Source organism: Rhinoraja longicauda, chromosome 31, assembly GCF_053455715.1.
Source record: "Rhinoraja longicauda isolate Sanriku21f chromosome 31, sRhiLon1.1, whole genome shotgun sequence".
Taxonomy (NCBI): Eukaryota; Metazoa; Chordata; class Chondrichthyes; order Rajiformes; family Arhynchobatidae; genus Rhinoraja; species Rhinoraja longicauda.
The window spans coordinates 12,822,477-12,846,904 of NC_135983.1; the positions used below are offsets into that span (position 1 = coordinate 12,822,477).

General features: G+C 42.9%; 1 protein-coding gene across 9 annotated transcripts in view; it reads right to left on the reverse strand.

The window, feature by feature from the left end:
* Nucleotides 1–1,326: 1,326 nt before the first annotated feature.
* The window catches only part of tncb (tenascin Cb), a 122,542-nt gene continuing 99,440 nt past the window's right edge, over nucleotides 1,327–24,428 (reverse strand). For 5 of the 9 annotated variants that reach the window (XM_078426081.1, XM_078426082.1, XM_078426078.1 and 2 more), the window contains 12 exons: nucleotides 19,357–19,629; nucleotides 16,660–16,782; nucleotides 16,367–16,510; nucleotides 14,388–14,507; nucleotides 12,021–12,164; nucleotides 10,489–10,619; nucleotides 9,417–9,552; nucleotides 8,572–8,723; nucleotides 7,046–7,142; nucleotides 4,816–4,977; nucleotides 4,456–4,619; nucleotides 1,327–2,523 (listed from right to left, as the gene is read on the reverse strand). In XM_078426081.1, coding sequence (XP_078282207.1) covers nucleotides 2,404–2,523; nucleotides 4,456–4,619; nucleotides 4,816–4,977; nucleotides 7,046–7,142; nucleotides 8,572–8,723; nucleotides 9,417–9,552; nucleotides 10,489–10,619; nucleotides 12,021–12,164; nucleotides 14,388–14,507; nucleotides 16,367–16,510; nucleotides 16,660–16,782; nucleotides 19,357–19,629 — 1,766 coding nt within the window. In that variant the 3' untranslated portion in view covers nucleotides 1,327–2,403. Of the gene's footprint in view, nucleotides 2,524–4,455; nucleotides 4,620–4,815; nucleotides 4,978–7,045; nucleotides 7,143–8,571; nucleotides 8,724–9,416; nucleotides 9,553–10,488; nucleotides 10,620–12,020; nucleotides 12,165–14,387; nucleotides 14,508–16,366; nucleotides 16,511–16,659; nucleotides 16,783–19,356; nucleotides 19,630–21,826; nucleotides 22,100–24,428 lie in introns of all 9 variants that reach the window. The other 4 variants (XM_078426085.1, XM_078426084.1, XM_078426083.1 and 1 more) reach the window with 2 other exon arrangements.

The window sequence follows — 24,428 nt, forward strand, 5'->3', positions numbered from 1 at the left end:
GAAAAGTGACAAGACAAGTCTGCTGTTCTTTTTCCTGCCTCTAATTGCTGGCTTTTCAAGTTGTTGTTAGCTTAACAGCTTCATAGACACCTCTGCACCCTCCAACACACACTCACTCTGTTCCTTCCACCCTCCCCACTCTCTGCAACTTGTTAACTTTGAGCAGTATAGATGTTGTAACTGGAATAACATACGTAGAATTGTGCTTTCGAAGAAAGGTGGAGGTGGATGAATTTGCTTGTGTGAAGAATCTGAGGGGAAAACCCAGAGCGTCGACCCTGTTTCTCCCCCTGTTGTTGCCCCATCTACTGAGTGCTTCACTCCACCACAGCTTATTTTCATTCATCTGATGTGGAGACCAGTAGCCCAGTGTACTCTCATTCGGAACCAGCAAAGTCACGCATGCAATCACAAATGTGATAAATAGTGGAATGTTGTTTTCACATGGCCAGTGAAGTCATACCTACCAGCGGCAAAATGCCATTTTCCCATACAATGGATGTTTTCATTTAATCTGTGTACTCAACGTGTTCATCTTGTGAAGGAAGCTGTGGTATGTTGCAGGACGGCGTCATTGGGGTTTGCAAAACATTCCAATGTATTTAAATGGGATCATCCTAACTGTGAGAAGAGCAGATTTGGAGCTCCATTCTATTCCTCAGACTGGGGCATGTGCTATCGTATTGCAGACTTTTGTTGTCTTATTTATGTAAACTATCCTTCCACGTCCATGATGGATTGAGAGAGCCAGTAGATTAATTCATTGATGGGTTTGTCCTGTGATGAATCCTTGTGGTAGGGAAGACATATCATTTGGAACACCCTTATTCATCAATGGAACATCATGTCTCCTTTCGATGTGGATGGAGGTTATGTTGTCCCTTCGAGACCTTGCTAGCTCACTGAGTGGCTGATGGCTTCTTGATGATGATGATGATCTCTCCCAGTTTCGCAGGTCCAAGTTCTTGATGCCTGTTGCTAATCCATTTTGACATAAAATAGGAGCAAGGACAATTTGGATAGGTACATGGATAAGAAAGATTTCGAGGGACATGACCAAAACGTGGGCAAATAGGACTAGCTGAGATGGGGCATCTTGGTCAGTATGGACGAGTTGGGCCAAAGGGCCTGTTTTCATGATGTATGACCCTATGAGGAGCATCAGGCCAACTAATCCCTTTGCTTGATTTGCCATTTCATATGATCAAGGTTGAGCTGATCTTGACAATATAAAACATTGAAGAAGCACCAAGAGAAATTATTGAATTTGTCTTGGGTAAACGAGAATAGGCAACAAAAATACAAGCATTGTTCATTAAAACACCATTACTTTATTTTAATTAGGGGTACACAAAAACATACATTGAAATTATTCCTGTGAAAAACAGTCATTATTTTACAAATGTATATCATGGTCCTAGTGGTACTTTATAACTTGGGTTCAGCAATTATATCTTTCCACAGTTAGGACTTTATATAATCAGAGGGATAAGAAGTGATTTTGTATTTTGACTGTAGATACTTGAAGCACAAAAAAACATTACATTTTACATTTATTTTGATAATAGAATTCCTGAAAAGTACGTCATTTTTTTCCCTTTTTATTTCGGGATGGTAGCCCGGCTATTTAAATAAATGGAAGATGTATTTGGGATTATTTAAACGATCAGAAATAATTTTCTTTATGGAGAAAATGACCCATAGAAATTGTATTCAGGACGTGTTTGTGAGATTCACTATTCAAGGGGACAAGTGAAATTTGCAATAGTAAACTTGGTAAGGACCCCTCGTGTTTTTGTATTTACATTGTTGTTGTTCTATCCTAAAGAGAATTAACATCTGGTAGATTTTTTAAAATACAGCACCCTGAAATTGCTAATCAATGGCAAGAAACAATTTATGCTTTCGCAAAATACACCTCCCTTTCCGCAAAAGACCACATAAATGTGGAGCTCTGTGTTTCAAAGGTAAATCTCCGCCCCCCCCCCTTCCCCCACATCTAGACGTTCAGCTTATACAATTGATAGTTAAACATGAAACCTCTGTACATGAAACCTTAAAGAACAACTGGTCAGTCTGTTGTCATGGCAAACCATCCCCATCATGGTGAACGAAACATGGACAATATACTCTGATGTCTGTGCAGGCGTAATGATGTGCATACAAGGCCCACTCCTGCCCTTTGGGCAACGTATATAAAGCTATGAGCCTAAAAGCAATAGCAACCTATGTTATTCATTGTCAAAATTATCTTTGGTGTTTAAACTGTGTGGAGCAAAACCCATGTAAGATGAGAGAGCTTTCCTAGCGAGGCTCATATAACCCAATAACTCGAATGCGAGCCAAATTATTGATGTTGCTGTACATTATGAACCTTTATTGTTTTGCAGCTGATTTGGTGACTTAGTGCTGTTGCTGTGCTCTCTTCTTTCTCTGAAGGCCTCTGAAGGTGTGTGGTCTCAACTTCATCTCAACAAATTCAATCGAATGCTCATGGCCCTTCCAATGGTACCAGTTGATGCCCTGTTGAAAAAGAATGACGTGAAAATTGATACAAGAATAACATGTCTTGTAATATATTGCAACACGAATCTAACAAGTCCATAAGACATAGAAGCAGAATTAGGCCATTCAGGCCATTGACTCTACTCCACCATTCTATCATGGTTGATCTATTTTTCCCTCTCAACCCCATTCTCCGGCTTTCTCCCCATAACCTTTGATGCCCTTCGTAATCAAGAACATATCAATCTCTACCTAAAAAATACCTAATGACTACCTAACCATTGGCAATAAATTCCACAGATTCACCACCCTCTGGCCAAGGAAATTCTTCCTCTTCTCCATTTTGAATTAGTCATTAAGTAGTCTACAATAAAAAGTTGTATTAAACATTTAAGGGTCCGGAAGCATTGATAAAATCAGGACCAAGTTCAATAATTCATAGACCATCTTTGTTCTTCTAAAAATACAGTAAACGTAGTTGACTGATCAAATGGGACCCAAAAAAGATCAGGTAACTCCAGGTAGAGGGGGCTTTGGGAACTGTAACCGAGGAATTTCTCTCCTGTGGTTTTCTTAGGGCTCTGAAATCCATTAGAGTGAAGATGATGCTGGTGCTAACGTAAGCACTGTAGTGGGAGATGTTGCACATGGACAGGGAAGGTTTAGAGGGACATGGACCAAATGCGAGCATGTGGGACTCGTGTGGATGGGCATCTTGGTTGGCTTGGGCAAGTTGGACCAAAGGACCCATTTCCATTCCGTCTGACCCTACGACTCTTATGTTGGTGATTTCTCACTTGTGCAAAATAGAATGAGGAGTTGACACATGGAAGTAACTGATCTAATTTTCAAATGGACATGAATTTAAAAACATGTTCTGATTGCTTTCTGCAAGGTTTGCACACATAAAAATGATGCAAAACCTTTTATTTCAATATTAGGTGTCATCAAATGGAAGGAAGGTCAAACATGGTGGGTGACTGGTGGGTAAGGCAAAGCAGCGCCTTTACCACCTTAGACAGCTGAGGAAATTCAGAGTGTCTCTGAGGATCCTTCATTGCTTCTACTCTGGGGCTGTAGAGAGCATCCTGTCCGGCAACATTACAGTCTGGTTTGGGAACAGCTCTGCCCAGGACAGGATGGCCCTGCAGAGAGTATTGCGTTCGGCAGAACGCACCATGGGAACTACACTCGCCCCCCTGCAGGACCTATACATCAGGAGGTGCAGATCCAGAGCAAGTAAGATTATGAGGGACCCCTGCCACCCCAGTAACGGACTGTTCCAGATGCTACGCTGTGAAAACGGAGAGGATGAGACGGAGTTTCTTCCCACAGGCCATCAGGACTGTTAACGTTTATAACTCCAGGGACTAAATTTTGTCTTCTCTATATTAACTTTATTAACTTTATTTATATGCTGTAACTGTAATTCTTTTTTGTGCACAATCCGCAGGCATTGCCACTTTCATTTCACTTCACATCGTGTATGTGCATGTGACAAATAAACTTGACTTGACTTGACTTGACAGCATGTGGTGCTGTCTTTACCATGGGCTTCTCATCCATGTTGGCTTTGATTTGGTAAGGAGCTGAACCATGCATAGATTACAGTGTGGATTGCCCTGTTGCTTCATCAGCAATTGTTCTACAGGTTTAGGTTTATTATTGTCAAATGGACCAAGGTACAGTAAAAGCTTTCTTTTGCATGCTATCCAATCAAATCAGATAATCAGATCATTATAGATAAATACATTCAAGGCAAATGCAAGTACAATAGGTAGAGCAAAAGGGAAGATGCAGAGTGCAGAATATAGTTCTCAGCTTTGTGGTGCGCCAATTCCAGAGACAAAGTCCCATGTCCCTCATGGGGTAGAGGTGAATACTGGCGCTAGGAACGATGGACGGCATCATGCCATGTCTGTTCATTTATCAATTGTTAACTTGACGTACCTGGCTGTGCTTTTGAACTCCATATCTCCCATTCAGATTGACCCGGTGGCAGTTCTTGTACCACCAGGCTCCCTTGTAAGACAGAGCACAGTTGGTCACAGCTACGTCATTGTCTCTGTCCCTTGTGGAGAATGGCCGATCCTGGTGGTAGGTTAGAGAATCACCTGAGAGGGAAAACAGAGAACCTGAATGTTCACGACATCTTGCAAATTTGTCATCCAATGGAGAGTGCATCCCAACATGCATTACTTATAGCTTGTCTTAAATGAGCACTGAAACGGACTGGGAGATGGTCTGGCTGGGGAATGATTTAGTGCTACCTCTATCTTTATCATCACCTTTAGACCATTTCAGTTTTACCTGCTGTCCCGCTGTATGCTCCAATGTGCAATTTGTAGCGGCTTTTTGCGTTCGAAATAATGAATTTGTCGTAGACTGCGTAGGCAGTGTCCCCTTCATCCTGGAGGTCAACACGGAGTTGATAGCGTCCCTCTGAGGTAATCTTGTGAAGGTTCTCCAGGCCTGAGAGACACACAGTATACCATGATTGTACATGTAACCAAGGCCATTCTGATTCCCTCAATCCAACAAAAGCTAATACTATCGACAATGGAATCCGACAATTTATTGAAAATAGGCACATGGCTATGCAAGAATGGAGGGGCGTGGACCATCTGTAGGCAGATGGTGTTAGTTTATCTTAATATTATGTTTGACATAGACATTGTGGGCTGAAGGGGCTATTCCTGAACCGCACTTTTCTACACACTGAGTGGTAGGTGCCTCGAATGCGCTGCTAGGGGTGGTGGTGGAGGCAGATACTTCAGTGGCGATTAAGACCCTTTTGGAAAGGCACATGGATATGCAGGGAATGGAGGGATATGAATTATGTGCAGGCAGAAAAGAGTTTGTATTTAGTATCATGTTTGGCACACACATTGTGGGCCGAAAGGTCTGTTCCTGTGCTATACAGTTTTATGTTCTCTGCTCTGACAGTTGTCAGTTTACTTTCCTTACAGTGACCGATTGATCAATGAGTCATGAAAAGGAAAGATCACTACAGCGTGGTCAGATGTGATGTACACATCGGTTAGAACTTAAACCATGGCTTACCAAATGGTAAGGAAGGAAGCCATTCAGGTCATCATGCCTATGCCAGCTCTCAGAACAATCCCACTAATCCTATTCCCCACTTATTTCTGTGCATCCCGTTCTTTCATGTGCCCATCAAGACGGTGTCAAAACGCACTCTGGGGAACTTACAGAGCCCAATTAACCTGCCACCATCCGTGTCTTTGGGATGTGGGAGGAAACTGGAGCCTTCTGGGGAAATTGGAGCGCGTAGGGGAAATTGGAGCGCACGGGGGAAATTGGAGCGAGCGGGGGAAATTGGAGCGCACGGGGGGGAACCCATGCTGTCACAGAGAGAATATCGCAAACTCCACTCATCATTCAGGATTGAACCCGGGTCTCTGGAGCTGTAGGATGGCAGTGCAAACCACTTTGCCAATATGCTCCCCAAACACAGAGGTCAAACCCATGGAGACATTGTGTGTTTGATATTCATCGCACCGTAAACATTGGCAATTGAGAACAGATAAGGCAAAGGCAGCTGGTTGTGAGTTGTCAGACTCAGCAGGATGAGTTCAGAGCTGTAGGATCCACTATTTCATGAATCATGGTTGATCTGATCTTGGCCCAATTATCCTTTGATTCCCTTACAGTCGAAAAGTGGTTCATTTCAACCTTGATCTTATTGGTGATGAAACCTCACAAATTTCTGGTAGAGAGGATGGAGAAAGATTGGCTGGAGAACAAAAGCATCCTCTTCAGGTAGACACAAAATGTTGGAGTAACTCAGCGGGACAGGCAGTATCTCTGGAGAGAAGGAATGGGTGACGTTTCGGATCAAGACCCTTCTTCCACTTCCTCTTAAATTCCTCCTCATCTCTAATCCTTCTCTGATACCAGAGACCCGGGTTCAATCCTGACCTCAGGTGCTATTTGTGTGGAGTTTGCATGTTCTCTCTTTGACTGCATGGGTTCCCTCCTGGTGCTCCGGTTTCCTCCAACAACCTAAACGCGAGCGGGTTTGTAGTTTAATTGGCCTCAATAAATTGCCCCTAATATGTAGCCAGTGGATGGGGACAAGAGGGATATAAGAATGCAAGCAGTGGAACTGGTAGGATGACTATGGTGGAGGAGGAGGGAAAGAGAGGGGAGGGGTGTGAATGCAAGAGTTACTTGAAATGAGAGAAATCAACACTTATACCACTGTGTTGTAAGCTGCCCAAGCGAAATAGGAGGTGCTGCTCCTCCAATTTGCATGTGGCCTCACTCTGACAGTGGAGGAGGCCCAGGACAGAAAGGTCAGTGTGGGAGTGGGAAGTGGAGTTAAAATGTTTGGCAACTGAGAGATCACATAGGCCAAGGCGGGCTGGGGGTGAGAGTTCAGCGAAACGATCGCCACAGTCTCGACATAAAATACACATTGCATCCAGTGAAGCAAATTACATCAGTTAATATTCTCCTTTAAAACACGGGGGAAAAGATCTGATGGTTTACACAGTGTTGACACTGTGACACTTACCCAACCACAACTCGCCCGAAGGATTACCAAACCCAGCAGTGTAGTTCTTCCAGTTCCTGAAGAAATCCACCTGGCCACTCTCCCGTCTCTGGAACACCTGGAATTTATTTTTTACTCAGTCAGCTTCGATTTTTTATTGAGGTCACACGAGTAACAATCATTACTTGTGTAAGTTGTGTAAGAGAGAGTGAATGAGTTGCTCATGTTACAGAGACAACATCATAATGCACAGTAGTTAGGTTTAGTTTTATTATTTGTAGGTGTTAGCTCTTCCAAATTATGGATCACAGCCTTGATGTTTGGGATATTTGGGACATTAGGCAAAGTGACTTGAGGGGGATTGGGGGGCATACACCCTGTCGGAATGCAAGACGTTCACGATATTAATGGGTCAGATGTCACTGAATTGGTATCACATCATGGCCTCTGTGCCTCACCCCACTGCCCCTATCTCCCATCCTCCCTCCTCAGGGTCATCAGCTGCAGTTCCCTCCACTTGCCCTAGTCCGAGTGCTGCCATGGTCACGCTGTGTGTGGCCTGAGTAGTGACCAAATCCCCGAATGCCCCTGACTTTCCTTGGCAACCAGAAAAGCTAGCGAGGAGGAGGGGTGAGGGACAGGCAAAAGATCTAGTGATCGAGTTATTAACTGCAAAAGATCTGGTGATTTTCAATCACCTTGTTTCTGATGTTTTGAGACATTCACACCCTATGGGTAGGTTAATTGACCACAGTAAATTAGCCCAAGTGTGCGGGGGAGTGGTCAAATGTGGGGGAGTTTGTTGGAAATGTGTGAAAAATAAAATGGGATGGTGTGCTTCTGTGGAATGGGCTGGTCTAGATGTGACCTCAAGGACTCTATGGTCTGAAGGGCCTTTTTCTTTGGAAGGAGGAATGGCTAACGTGTCAGATCAAAGAAGGGACTCGACTTGATGTGTTGTCGGTCCGTTCCCTCAGAGATGCTGCCTGACCAGCTGAGTTCCTCCAGTGCCTTCAGGTTTGCTTACAAAATTCTTAAGGGGTTGGACAGGCTAGATGCAGGAAGATTGTTCCCGATGTTGGGGAAGTCCAGAACAAGGGGTCACAGTTTAAGGATAAGGGGGAAGTCTTTTAGGACCGAGATGAGAATTTTTTTTTCACACAGAGAGTGGTGAAACTGTGGAATTCTCTGCCACGGAAGGTAGTTGAGGCCAGTTCATTGGCTATATTTAAGAGGGAGTTAGATGTGGCCGTTGTGGCTAAAGGGATCAGGGGGTATGGAGAGAAGGCAGGTACGGGATACTGAGTTGGATGATCAGCCATGATCATATTGAATGGCCTACTCCTGCACCTATTTTCTATGTTTCTATGTTTCTATGTTAAGACTAAGTTGTTCTTTGATTTGCATCATTTGACTGTAGTTTGAAGTACAGACAAAAGGCAAATTTTATCCCATTGGCTATTGGAACAAAGAGATCAGTAACTTTTGCCATGCAAACTATCAGCCGAAGGAGTTTCACCTCCATGGTCTCCTCCGTCTGCACTTACCATCCATCCGCCCCCATCCGTGGTCATATCACAGTACACTTGAAGTGGCTGAGACCGATTTCCATTCAAGAAAATGGTTTGGACTCCAGAACTGGTCTCGCCATTCAGCAAGGTCTGGGAGCAATCCTTGGGAAAGGGGTACAGGAAACCAACTGCAAAAAACAGGACAAAGCAGATCTCAGTAAGAGTAATCCTAAAATCAGTCAAAAAGACAACAAAAAAAAATCAAATAATTAGGCCGATGCATCGTCAGATCTGAGATATTTCAAGGCACAGAATGCTGGAGTAACTCAGCGGGTCAGGCAGCACCTCTGGAGAACATGGATGGGTGACATTTCGGGTCCATGGAATAGAGACCCAGTCTACTCGATCACTCTATAGCTCAGACCCTCTAGTCCTGGCAACATCCTTGTAAATCTTCTCTGTGTGCTTTCCAGGTTGACAAAATCTTTCCTATAACACGGTGCCCAGAACTGAACACAATACTCTAAATGTGGCCTCACCAACGTCTTGTACAACGGCAACATGACCTCCCAACTTCTCTACTCAATATGTGTAGGAAAGAACTGCAGATGCTGGCTTTAGATTGAAGATAGACACAAAATGCTGGAGTAATTCAGCGGGACAGGCAGCATCTCTGGGGAGAAGGGATGGGTTCCTTCTCTCCAGAGATGCTGCCTGTCCCACTGAGTTGCTCCAGCATTTTGTGTTTATCTTCTACACTTAATACCCCTGACTGAAATAGGTCAGAGTTGGAATTAAGAGAAAAAAGGTCTGCCTTCCTTATGCCCACTGTGATAAATGTTGAGACATTAACGGGGGTATTTGATGTTTTCTGCTCGTACCTGTACTGAAGGTGGTCTCGACGACGTTGCTGTGTTCTGAGCCGGCGTAGGCTTGGAGCATCACTCTGTAACTCACTGACGGGGACAACTCCAGCAGGTTGTACGAGCTCTCTGCAGCTCCAAAATACTCAAGCTTCTGTTCAAGCATCAAAGTAGAAACAAGGATTTCTTGTCAGTGCGGATGAGAATTATGTAATATTTATATCCAAACTCAAGAGTGGCAACAATGTTAAAAACAAAACAAATATAAGATAACAAGATCATAAGACGGAGGAGCAGAATTAGGACATTTGGCCCATGGAGTCTGCTCCCATGGCTGATCTCTTTAGCCTCTCAATCCCATTCTCCTGCCTTCTTCCCTTAATTGGTGGATTTGTGAATAGTGAGGAAGGTTGACGAAGGATACAGCAGGATATGTATCAGAAGGAAATTTGGGCAGAGAAATGGCAGCTGGAATTTAATCCAGATAAGTGTGAATGTTGCACTGCGGGAGGTCAACTATTGGAGGAGAGTAGACCGTTTATGGCAGGCCTCTGTGGAGCCGATAGGATTAGGTTAGATTCTCATTATGCAGATGTGATGAACCGAAGGGCCTTTAGACTTTGGAGATATAGCGTGGAAACCGGCCCTTTGGCCCACCGAGTCCACACCGACCAACACTATCCTACACACTAGGGACAATTTACAATTTTACCGAAGCCAATTAACCTACAAACCCTCAGGTCTTCTGGATGTGGGAGGAAACCAGAGCACCCGGAGAAAACCCACACGGTCACAGGGAGAATGTGCAAACTTCACACAGACAGTATCTGTAGTCTGGATTGAACCTGGCTCTCAGGCGCAGTAAGACAGCAACTCTACCGCTATGCCACTGTGCTGCCCTCAGGCCTGTTCCTGTGCTGTACAGTTCCATGTTGTATGTTTTAAAAGTCATAGCTTTCAATATCAGAAGGTTCCGTTTATATACTTGACAACGTCAGTGAGTGAAGTAGGTGTGAACTCATGAACTCTGGAGCATGGAAGTGCCACTGCCGACAATCCGCTTGGAGCTTCCAGCCCACACGGGACTTACTTTTACTTTGCCATCTTCAGTCTCGATTGTCAGAATGTAACTGCTGATGTGAGCTTGGGGAGGCTTCCATGAAACGAGGGCATCGTTCATTGTAACATCGCTCACTCTTAAATCTCTGGGTGAATCAATGGCTTCAGGAAGTAACAAATTTAAAAAAAAATTAATTGCATTTAAATACATTAATCCTTTCAAAGTAAACAATAAAATGGTCCCGTGTCGGAAGGAACTGCAGATGCTGGTTTAACCCGAAGATAGACACAAATGCTGCAGTAACTCAGCAGGACAGGCAACATCTCTGGAGAGAAGGAATGGGTGATGTTTCGGGTCGACCCATCTTCAGACTGTTCATGAGTCATATCAGACTGAAGAAGGGTCTTGAACCGAAACGTCACCCATTCCTTCTCTCTGCCTGTCCTGCTGAGTTACTCCAGCAGTTTGTGTCTATTTTCAATAAAATGGTCCCTATGTAACTGCCTCTTTTACAGCCAAGAAAGCTTTTAGCCTATTGTTTAACATTGTTTAAACTATTGAGATCAAAGTTCTATTTTAACCTATGCAGGCACACACCTCAGTGTTGTTTTTCCTTCGGTTATATTTATTAGTGATTCTTCTTAATGGTCTGATTGGGCACAACTTTCTAGTGTTCTTGGATGTAGTTTTAACGTGGATCCTTGTCACACTCTCCATACAACTTTAGCTGTTTGATGAGAAATACTCTGCAGTGCACTGTCGAGCATCACCCAAAGTGCATTTAATAACAGTTTGAATATGGCAAAGGGAGGTAGTGCAGTTTACCTGCTTTTGTTTCGAGAGAGAGTGTGGAAACAAGCCTTATAACCCACTGAGTCCATGCCGACCATGATCACCCTGTACACCAGCACTATCCTGCACACGAGGGACAATTTACAACTTACTGAAGCCAATTAACCTACAAACCTGTACATCTTTGGAGTGTGGGAGGAAACCGGAGCACCTGTAAGAAACCCACACGGTCACAGGAAGAATGGACGAATTCCGTACAGACAGCACCCGGAGTCAGGGTGGAACTCGGGTCTCTGGTGTTGTAAGGCAGCAACTCTACCGTTGTCTGCTCTGATATTGTGGGCTTCCTCTGATTAGCAGAGGCGACAATGGTACCCGGAGCAGTGCACCGTTAATGCAAGCTGTGTGTTCTGGCTGAGAAACCCAGCCAGGTCACTCAAGTCCTCCAGGGAAAGGAGGCTGCTCCTCCTCCTGGGTCTGGCCAACGGGTGACTTCTGTCTTGAATTAAATGTTTGAGCCTTAACGTGTTCATTCAGGAGAACTGGAGATAGACACCAAAAGCAGCCTGTCCACTGCTTCCTACTACATAAGAGCTACTGGGAAGGACGGGCCGAGTGAAGCTGGCTACTAACTCCTCTTCCTGCAACATTCTTTCTCACTACAACCGGGAATGATTATCTGTCCAGTCAGTCACGGTTAGCTGGTTCACATTCAGTTACATTGATACCAGGTAAAAATCTGTTCCTTGCAGAGATGGAGCTGAACCTACCGGTGGAGAAAGTGGTGTCGGAGACGGCACTTTTGAGAGAGCCTTTCACGGCATAGAGCAACACCCTGTAGTGGGTCCCAGGTAAAAGTCTGCTGAGTTCCGACCGTAACAGGTTTCCTGAAACCCTTTTGGTTATTGGTGACCCTGAAAAGAAAGTATGGATATCCCATTTCAGACGGCATTCACTCAGCAAATGTAGAGATACGTGGTCAATTTTTAAACCCGTAATTAAAAACACTTTTAATTATACAACAAACAATTACATTTAATTCGCTTCCTTCATTTGAACACAACCAGAATTTACCTTGTGCAGGAAGGAACTGCGGATACTGATTTACACCGAAGATAGAGACAAAATGATGGGGTAACTCAGCAGGTCAGGCAGCATTTCTGGAGAAAAGGAATAGGTGACGTTTCGGGCCGAGACCCGTCTTGTCTAATTCCACTGGTTATTGGAGCAAAGCATTCATCCAGACTCCTGAGGGTGATATTTAGGAATGCCTCATTTTGATTAGCACCAATTTCTAGATGGGAATTGGGGAGATTAAATATTTATAATTCTCCCCTCCCAGTTGCTTGTTGTTATGTCTGCCTCGGCCAGCACAGCAGGAGTACACAGCCTGATCACTCCGCCAGCCTTTTCTTGCTGAGTTGATTGTGCAGATCTCATCCACATATTTTCACCCTCCTATTTCTTTCTTTGCGTCCCACATCTTACACAACGGTGGCTTTATGAAGCATCTCAGATCATGCAACGAGTTATTTCTCTCCCTACCACCCTTTTATCCATCCCTGCTAAAATATCTACTTCACCAAAACTTTGACCGGGAGCAGGCGCTCCACCTCTTATCCTTACAGTTGCTGACTGGCCTTATGAATTTTTCCAGCATTTTCAATTTTTACTTTAAAAACTAAATCTGAAGCACAAATAATATTCATGCAATCAGCGTACTCGAGTCATAGAGTCACATACCACAGCAACAGGACCTTCAGCCAAACTGGTCCTTGCCAACCACAATTCCCCATCTACACTAAAACCAACAGCCTACGTTTGGCACATATCTCTCTAAATCCTTCCGATCTATTTACCTGTCCAAATGACTTTTAAGTGTCATTATTACACCTGCCTCAACTACCTCATTTGGCAGCTTATTCCATATACCCACCACCCTCTGTGTGAAAACGTTGCCCCTCAAGTTGCTATTAAATCCTTCCCCTCTCACCTTAAACATATGCCCTCTACCCTGGTTCCCCTTCCCTGGGGAACAAATATGTGCATGCACCATGAATTTAAACACCATAAGATTGTCCCTCAGTCTCCTGTGTTTCAAGGAATAAAGTCCTCTCCTGCCATCCTCTCCCTATTGATCAGGCCCTCGCCAGCCATCCTCTCCCTATTGATCAGGTCCTCGCCTGCCATCCTCTCCCTACTGATCAGGCCCTCGCCTGCCACCCTCTCCCTATTGATCAGGCCCTCGCCTGCCATCCTCTCCCTATTGATCAGGTCCTCGCCTGCCACCCTCTCCCTATTAATCAGGTCCTCGCCTGCCATCCTCTCCCTACTGATCAGCCCTCGGGCCCTGGCAACATCCTCGTGACTGTTCTTTGCATTCTTTTCAGTTTAATGGCATCTTTCCTATAATGCTGTGTCCAAAACTAAACACAATACTCCACGTGTGGCCTCACCAACACCTTGTGCAATGGTAACATAATGTTCCAAATTCTCTGCTCAGTGCCCTGACTGATAAAGGATCATCTTTCACCACCCTATCTACCTGCAATGCCAATTGAAGGGGACTGTGTGCTTGTACCCCTAGATCCCTCTGCACTCCAAAACTCTCCAGGGCCTACCGTTCATTCTGAAGCTCCTGCCTGGTTTGACGGCCCAAAATGGAACACTTCACACTTATCTGCATTAAACTCAATTTTCCATTCCTTTGTAATACTGGTACTCATTTCTAAAGTACAACAGTGACAACGTTTCAAAAGCACTGAATTGACTGGGTTAACTGTGACAAAACAGAAAGGCAATCTGGTAATTATCTTTGGGGATTTATTTCATGAATCATTTTAAATTATGATGGGAATCAAAGCAAAACTGTCCTCATCCATCAACCACTAAGCCAGGAGCATCAATTTGTACTGGGATGCTAGAAAAACGTAGCAGGTCAGGCAGCATCTGTGGAGGAAGGAACAGAATGACTTTGTGGTTATTAAAGGCTCTTCACCTTTCACCTAAAATGTTCAATTTCACCTTCCACAGATGCTAGACCTGCTGAGTGTTTGTATTCATAGTTACATGCCCTGTGCTTTGATTCATGTCTAATATCACATGATTCCTCCATTGCAGTTGAGATTTGCCCTCACCGTTGTGAGCACTGTAGACGATGACGTATTCATCCACTGCTGCCACACTGGGCCTCCACGCCAGCAGGGCTTTAGAATCCGTCGCATTCACAACTCTCAGTTCGGACGGGCTGTCCAAGGCTGTCAGGGGAAAAACAAGATCACAACATATTACTTTCAAGCCTGTCTAATCAAGATTCTGGATATCAAAACTGGCTCACGCCACAGCATTACAAGACCGAGCGCGGCCAGATGCACAAGACCAGATGGGCCGGCAGTAGCAAGGTTGGTAGGAGAGTGAAACCGGGTCTGGCCTTCCGCACCCTCAAGGTCGGCTGTGGCAGGCACCCCCAGGATACAAAGGTAGGCGGGCGAGGAGAGGGATGTCGGTGCACTGGACGATGCAGACATCCAGGGAAGGCGACGGCTGGAGGCCCCGCAGCAGCCTGGGGATCGCCTGGATCGGACGATAAGGCCTGGAGCACGGACTGGGCTTTGAAAATGGCGCCAAAACTTGGCGCCTCTTGCATGTGGTCTCAATGGATTATTTCTGTGCCATTTACTAATCGGGAATTGTGCTTAGGTCAGGCAAAACTTTACTGAAGTGTATGCAAAAAAAAAATTAAAAATTCACTGTGCGTTTGCACATGTGGCAATAAAGCACCTTTGACGATTGACATTTGAACTTTTAAATTTTGCTTTGGTTTTAACCACGTTCTTTGCTAAGAAAAACTGGAATCAAATTTATCACATGGCCGACCAACTTACCCAAATTTTTTACATCAAATTTCATCATGTTAAAAATATTACGATTTCCGTCTCTTTCACAACATCAGTATTTTTTACCCATGAGTGTAGTTTAATTTAGTTTAGGTTAGTTTAGTTTAGTTTAGTTTAGTTTAGTTTAGTTTAGAGATAAAGCATGGAAGCAGGCCCTTCGGCCCACCAAGTCCATGCAGACTATCGATCACCCATTCATACTAGTTCTACATTATCCCACTTTCCTGCACACTGTGGGCAATTTACAGAGGTCAATTAACCTACAAATCCGCATGTCTTTGGGATGTGGGGGAAATCCAGAGCACCTACAAGAAACCTTTGTCTCACTTATGCCACATTACAATTTTGAGGGGTTACATCCCAGGTCGATGAACCATCAGGCTCTTGAACCACCCTTCACAACCCCAACCACAAGCATACCCCAGCACCAAATACATAAGATTGCAATTGTATAAAGTTGCACTGCATACCTTGGCTTGCACCATTATGGTCTTATATAATAAAGAAGACAAACTGAACATTTATTATATTATTGTTCAGTACATACTTATTTGTTGCATTGTTGCATTAAGGTTTCTGTAAAACTGCAGCAAATAAGGATTTCATTGTTCCTATCCAGGAGCATATGGCAATTAAACATTGTTGACTCAAGTTAATTCAGTGAAGCTCCAATGTCGCAAAACCTACCGAGAATCTGGATTACCACAATGATTTGAATCTAGAGTGCTGTTACTGCAGTCAATGTGTTTTCATGGTGTGGTTATCACTGAATTTTGATGAACAACAGTCCCTTCCAAACACTGCCCTCACTTTTAGATTCATCAGAGGACTAGTCTTCTTCATGCACTCCCTAGAAGAACTGTGCAGAAAGCAAGCCAACATGCTTTCTTCTACATTTAGGCACCTTAAAACACTCCTTGCACTGGACCGTAAAGCATTGGAGCAGGGTTAGGCCGCTATTCAGTCATGAAGGGATTCTCCGTCTGATGGGACCACAGATCTCTTGTTACTTTTTTAGTGAGATGTAATATTTAATAAATTGCTTTGATGTCAAATATTCAGATACCTCAGTTGGTTTTACATGCATAAAACTGCAAATGCATCCAATAGAAAATATTGTACAAACAGAATCAACGGAATTAATATTTCAGTCCCTTGCTAATCCGTAAATATCCAGAAGGTTAACTGTCTGTTTGATGGTGTTTTTCCCTGTGGCTTACCGGTTGTCACCATGCCCGAAGTGGGTTCACTCTCCTCAAAGTCTTTAATGGAAAGGACTTTGATCTCGTACTGAGTCGCTGGGATCAGGTTTCGCAGTAAGGTTTGAGATTTGCTGCCATCCACCGTCATAGAGTTGCTTACACCTGTGAAAACCAGAGTGGAATATGAAAGTCTTTCAGCACCCAGGGAGACATGTCCTTGAAAGAGCTTTTGAAGGTGATGGTATTTAGTCAAGGCAGTGAAAAATTGTAGGTGTAAACTGAGAGTGAAACATGGCCAACCACCAGCTTACCTCCATCAGTCGGTTCATACATGATCTTGAAACTGGTCACGGACACTCTGGGAGGATCCCACCTGACCGACACCGTGCTATCAGTGATGCTGAGGAATTCCAGACCTCTAGGAGCTCCCACCCCTGTGTGAGAAAGTTGCAAAAAGGCAGGCAAGTTATCATTTCATTCTAAAACGGCCACGTCGGCAGTTCTAGGCATTGTGGAAACTGTGATCAGGCTCGAATGCAGTTTGAGGAGAGAGATAAACAGTCAATAATTCAAAAGTCGACGGTTCAAATTCAAGGCTGTAAGCCTGAGATGCAAGTCAGTGACCTTTCATCAGAACGATGATTGGCTGAAGCTCTGTTTTGTTCCACAGCTGCTGCCTGACCTGTTGAGCAACGTTCTGTTCTTATCTCAGGTTTTCATTGTCTGCAGAATTGTGCTTTCAAACAGATTAAGAGGAGAACTGGTTTTCAATGTTAATTTATTGGTTGCGTTACAAAGCAGACATACGTATGTGGACAGCCCTAAGCAATTTGTGGAATAGCTCATGAAAATAAATGCACACCAATTGATGTACACCTGATAACAGATATATTATTATCTATTGTAATACACAGAGGCCATGAACTAGCATTAAACCTGACAGCCTTGCCTTTGAACCATTTTGCTTAATCCTTCAAAAGATCTGTCCACCTCTATGAAAATGCAGCTGATGGCTTTTTTTTAACATGTCATGCCAAAATGTGATTTTGTTCATTACATTAGCACTGTGAGAAAATGATGCACATCAGTCTAGATTTGCTGCCCAAATCAAAATATATGCTTGAAATTCACAGATATTGGAGGCGATTATCTATTAAGTAACTTGGCTGGGATTTCATTGTCTATTTGGGCAGTTCAGGTATGCCATATGAAAATATATGCTCAAGAGTGAAATACACTAACAGTTCTATATCAAACATTTAGTGTTATTGACCAGGGAAGAAATTCTAGGCAATTATTTTTAATTTGTCTCCCAAGTTCAGCCCCTTTGTTACACAAAGATATACAATTACATTCTTGGATACAGCATGTAGGTTGAACTAAGTCTAATTTTCCAGTGTTTCATTATACAAAGAGCAAGATATCACTCACAAACAACGCTCTGTATATTAGCAGCAGCGTAAACAGTTTTCTTGGAAATGGAGCAAGATAGAAAAGGCTTTTGGATCAAATGTCGCCGACCTGAAATGTTACTCAATACTACCGACACCAACGCTGTCTGACCTGCTGAGCATTTCTAAACAATTTCCGAATTGATTTGTAAAATGCCGTCACATTGGAAACGAAGAACAGAGTGGGTTGTCAAGCCTGAGTTTACCGGGTAGTCTTACAGATGGGCCCTTTACACTTACAGACACCAACGCATTTGTCCTGAGAACTAAGAGATGCCGCCACACCAAGGAATGATAATTACATGGCAAGTCAATAAAAACATCACCTGTTTGACAGATTATGAACAAACATCATTAATCTGGAGTAAAAGAACAGCACTCTTTTTACTTAGTATACCACAGGGACAATTGAAAAATTGCAATCGATTACTAAGAACTGACAAAAGTGAACACAGAAAACGCTAGGGCCTTTTAACCGAAAGTCTGCAGAACAGATGTTTTAGATTCTACTCTATCATGTGCTGTACTGAGGAGAAAATCCTGTGGAGAATCACCATAATATAAAAGCAAGGATGTAATGCTGAGGCTTTATGAGACGCTGGTCAGACCACATTTGGAATATTGCGAGCAGATTTGGGCCCCATATCTGAGGAAGGAAGTGCTGGTGTTGGAGAGGGTCCAGAGGAGGTTTACGAGAATGATCTTGGGGATGATTGGGTTAATGGATGAGGAGCATTTGATGGCCCTTTCCTTGCACTCGCTGGATTTTAGGATGAGGGGGGGGTTCTCATGAAATCTACAAAATAATGGAAGGCCTACATGAGGTGGATATGGGGAGGATGTTTTCAGTAGTGGGGGAGTCTAGAACCAGAGGCATCTCTAGAATGAAGATGAATTGGAATTTCTTTAGTCAGAGGGTGGTGAATCTTTGGAGCTCATTGCGACAGTTGGCTGCAGAGGCCAAGATATTGGGTATTTTTAAAGTGTAGATTAAAAGGTTCTTGATTAGAAAGGGTGTCAAAGGTTATGGGGAAAAAGGCAGGAGAATGGGGCTGATTGAAGAAGGGCAAAGCTGAAGAATAGTTTTCTCTTAATATCACTGACATCATAGATCCCAGTCCGCTTCACCGTAGGATAGAATTCAATATCCTTTCTCTCAACATATGTATTTCCTGATCATGAACCTGACTGCAGGTCTGTCCCTTGCTTGGCAAAAACTACTACCCCCTCCCCCCACCCCACCCCACCACCACCACCACTGCAATGCATGGCAGAAATATTCCGACTACGAGCTGATTGTGTATTGGAGAAGTCCATTTCTCAGCACCCGCTGCCTTCTTGGCTGAAGGTGAAAGCAGTCCTAAATGGGGGAGAAACAGAAGTGGAAATATATGCGTGCAAAGTTTCGAAAATAGTTCGCCAGAGGGCAGATGCGGTCTGTGTTAATTTATCGCCTTCAGAAGAGAAAATGGTGGAGCCTGGAGAAAAAAAAATCATTGGTCAATCAGGGTATGTACGAGAAAGTAAAGGCGCAGAATCTCAAAAATAAAGTAATACCTGTAATTGCAATGGTATTTATTGGCTGTGATTGTCGTCCCTCTGTGACACCAACTAAGGAAATTTCATACTCAGTACCATCTTGCAGACCTTGGATATCAGTGGTCCGTAGATCACCTGACAGAGTGTAGTCCAGAGGAGTAAATTCCTTCTTGGAATCCCTAACTCTAACATTAAAGTAATCAAAGGGATTGTCATCTGTTGTCCAAGAAAGTTTGAAGCCATTTGACGTAACTTCAGATACGGTCAGTTGATCCACTTCAGGTTCTGCCTCTGAGAGAGAAACAAATTTTGTGAGTTCTTGGCCTTTCCTTCAGATCTAAGTAATAATCTTTGTTAATGTGTTAATTTCCTAAAAAGATCAAAGTTGCTAGGGGAAGGGAAGAAGGCTAATTGAGAATCTCAGGATGCAGGTTTCTAGTGGGAATAACGAGTTCAGAGTAACATTAGGGTAAACTGAAAACATTAAGGAATAAATTAATTGGAATATCTAGTGGCTTGGTTGATAATCTGAAATAAAACAAAATACCCACAAACCTAAAAAGTAAATCATGTAAACAATTGATCAGGTGGTAGAAGTGAGTTTCTGTGACCTTTAGGAATTCGGAAAATGTGAACTTCCTATTCCAATTCCTGGATGAGGTCAGGTCTGGGTTGGTTTGGCTTTGTGCATGAAGGAACTGCAGAAACCAAAGATAGACACAAAATGCTGGAGTAACTCAGCGGGAAAGGCAGCATCTCTGGAGAGAAGGAATGGGTGACGTTTCGGGTCTGAATAAGGGTCTCGACCCTAAACGTCACCCATTCCTTCTCTCCAGAGATGCTGCCTGTCCCGCTGACTTACTCCAGCATTTTGTGTCTATCTTTGGTTTGGTTTTGTCCTGGTTCCACCCAAACCTATTGGAGAATGCCAATTCATCTCAATTCATTTTCCATGTATGTAACTGGGCCTGATTTGTTGGAAAGCTGTGACCAACCCAAGCAACAATGCAGAGAGATGACAAATATACAAAGCAATTAACAATGACAAAAGGCACGGATTTCCATTAGATCTTGTACAAGCATGGTTTGAACAGCATCAAAGGTTTGGTAAATGCAATGCAGCCAACATCAAGTCTGAAGAAAGCATCAGATTTGTACTTCAGACACACAAAATAAATATTTTGATTATTAACAACAAAAGGAATTGCAAAGGAACATCAAAATATAATTATGATCAGTTAAGGTTGTCCGAATACAAACATGATTATTGGACAATGTGACATAGCAATCAGCATATCAATGATTAGATCAGGTTTTATTGACCGTCAAAAAATTAGACAGTGCATTGAACACAAACAGCGGTTAGAATTTTCAGTGCAAGACCCATGTTATGAGGTTCAAAGTCCAACGCATTCTGGAAAGACTGAAGAACAGGTTAGACATAACTGACAACAGTTAAAATCATCATTTGAATTCAACACATTATTTCAGGAGAAGACTGAAGCTCGTGTCAAGCATCTCAGAAATGCCATACATTAACACAATAGATTATTACATTTTGGACAGGATTTCAGGTTGGTTTGTAGACAGGTTTCCCTCATACTGACACCAAGTTATTCTTGAATGTTGGTTTTGTGTATGACAGGAGAGCTTATTGGTAAATATTCTTTTTTGTCATGATGAGGAATCCCTGGGACTTGAGTATTTTCATGTCTTTAGCCTCACACATATTCAGACGGATGAAATACTCAAAAGCTGAGGGAAAGAGCCCCGACTTGATCTAAACCCATTCCGGTGATACCTCCATTCCCACCACCCCTACTCAGGATACACGGATACAAGGTTAGCGATGGATAATGTGGTAATTGGACTGATACTCCCAACTTTCCCATGTCAACTACGCTGTAATACATCAATGGAATTGTATTGTGTAGGAAGGATCTGCAGATGCTGGCTTACACCGAGGATAGACACAAAATGCTGGAGTAACTCAGCGGGGCAGGCAGCATCTCTGGATAGAAGGAATGGGTGATGTTTCGGGTCGAGACCCTTCTTCAGACTCTGATTGTATTTTATCCCTTGATGGAATGAATGAAGTAAAGTTTAAGTGTAGCTTGAAGATAGCAATGTGAATTGAAATGTATGTTAATTCCACTTCAAGTGCAAAGAGCAAAGATTAAGCAAACAAGCAAGGCTGTAAAATATTTCATATTAATGTTTTAAAATCAAATTTCAATGTCATTTTACTTGTTGATTGACATAATCCAAAACGACTCTTTCATCCATCAGCCCCTTTCCTTAAGATTAATTTAAACTTTATTTCTGGAAAAAACACAGCACAAGTATTAATGTGGAGACATTGATGGATGATCTCAACCTGAATAAAGTTATCAGTGAGTTAATGTGTTATACAGAAAAGAAAAAAATAATCTTGGTAACAAAAGTATACATAAACAAGCAATAAAGCCTTCAGTTGATTAAAAAATACCTGTAGTAGTCTTAGCAAAGAGAGGTTTAGAGTTCTTCCCCCTGGCTACACCATAGACATTAATATCATAACCAATTCCGGTGATCAGGCCTGTGATGTTAACGGAACGATGATCGCCTGACACTCTGCGCTCCACTGGTTCCAACAACCTCCCAGAATCTCTAACCACTATATTAAAACCTTCATAAGCCCCGTCCGTGGCATTCCAAGAGATTTTGAATCCATAAGAGTTAACGTTTGAAACCACTAGGTTTTCCATTTTTGTTTTTTCCTCTGGAGAAACAGGGAATTAGTTTAGGAAGAACATTAATTGTGAATGTCACATTTGTAATTTGTCTCTCTGTTCTTATCATTCCACAACTATTACATTTTAACCCCATTTGCCCTTTGCACTTAAAAAAAGTTAATATCTAGATACGCCCAAAAACTGAGGTCGTAACGCAAAGAGATTAACTCAACATAAAGTTAACAGTTTGCAATTAATGACCATTTAGAGCACTTTAAAGCAACTTCATTTTGGGTTTCTGAGAAGGGAATATTTCAAATCAGATACTTGAGCTCTAAAAATATAGAGCAAAATTGATGCATACGGATTCTTGAGGCTGTGGGAAGTTAGAGTGCAACCAGGCCTATAAAGGAATAACACAATTGATCTCAGTCTTCTTAGAGCAGGGGAGAATTCATAATAAACATCTGGAGCTTTCAATTTCTACCCAATGCATGTCAACTTGTGTGAACTTAGGGAAGGTCTGGATCAAAAACATATGGTGGCTCCCAAGGTCAGGACTTGAGTGAACGTATGATGAATGGTCATGCCATGGGCCCAGTGGACTATGTGTCACTTCATTTAGCAGAGGTGAGGGTGAAAACATAAATATAACTAATGACTCTTGACTTTGCAAGAGCTGACATCCAAATGAATAAGAAGCAGGCCCACAGAAAGTAACAACTGTATGATGTCTCATTGACAGATACAGCTCGCATAAGGTACAGAGTAATCACAACCTCGTGACTCTCGTATGCAGCAGTGACAGGTTAAACCCACATTTAGAAAATGCAAAACTGTTGAATACGAATTAGGCCGTCTGAAGAACGAGTATACGATCCCCTGCACCTACTTCACAACAAAATACCAACAGGAAGGTGTCATTCACAAAGCAATTCCACTTGATTACAACTGCTACAAATGGTCTTCATTGGCCCATTGCATGCAAGGAGTAATTACTATGTTATTGCATTCTTACAGAAGGTAGGGGCATACATCATCTTGTACAACGTAAAATGTTTCTTAACCATGCAAAAGAAGGGCAGAACAGAATAGTAAGAATAGTAAATTAGTCTCTCTTCCTTTGTCACAGTTATCTAATGAGATGTCTGAGAAAAGATTGTCGTGTCTTTATTCCCCTTCCCATATATGGCCCCCTACAGGTCTTCCCAATGGACAGGATAACTAGGTTGCCTTTTGATGGAAGGTTCTTCAACATATCATTCATTTGGCATGATTGCCATTGAGAAACCTGAACCCTCCAGATATAATGAACCAATTGATCAAAGAGGGAAGGCACCTTGAACCAATCCACTGCTGCTGAAGATACAAGTAAGTGCAGATGCTGATTTACAAAAGGGAAGACACAAAGTACTGGAGTAATTCAACAGGTCACGTAGTATCCCTGGAGAACATGGATAGGTGACGTTTCTGGTCGGGACCCTCTGAAGAAGGGTCCCCACCCGAAACACACCTATCCATGTTTTCTAAAGATGTTGTCTGGCCCGCTGAGGTACTCCTTTTTTCTATTGTTGGTGAGGAATATTCCATGCCAATGCTCAAAGCAAGCTTTCCCCAGAATGTCAGCTGATGTAATGTGAGCTCATGTGATTAAATCCAGGCCTTGGCAAAATTGAATGACTGCACATAAACTTTTTTTTTAACTCAAATTCAAATACTCTAGTGACAAACAAATAAACAAATTTTGTTCTTAGGTGAAATTTATTTTGTTCTTAGGTGAAATTTCAACTTGAGGCAAATTCGAAACAGCTGCAGTGTATGTTAAAGGATCGGTTGAGTATTTTTTAATCTGCTCTTTGCTCAAGTGCCTTCAAATCAAAAATTCAGCTTCAAACTTTAAAACAGCAACAGAAGCAGCAGATCCACAATTTGCTGAAGAAGGGTCTCGACCCGAAACATCACCCATTCCTTCTCTCCCGAGATAATGATAATGATAATAATGATAATAAGTTTATTGGCCAAGTATGTGCATATACAAGGAATGTGCCTTGGTGCTCCGCTCACAAATGACTCAGCGGGATGTTGCCTGTCCCGCTGAGCTACTCCAGCATTTTGTGTCTACCCACCATTTGCTGCGCTGTGGGACACCGGGAGAGAAACGAGAAGCTGGAATATCTACATTGGAACCTGGAATTTCCAGTAACTGGACTAAAAATAACCATTTCCACCTTTTGTAGGTGTTCTGCCAGGATCTACCCATTTTTGAGGAAGCTGAAGGGGAGATCGCTGGACTGTGGCTGGTTTAGCTGGAGCTGGTGCCCAATTGCCAGAACATTGAGAGTGGTGTTTCAGCATCTGCATGGCTGTGCTGCACAT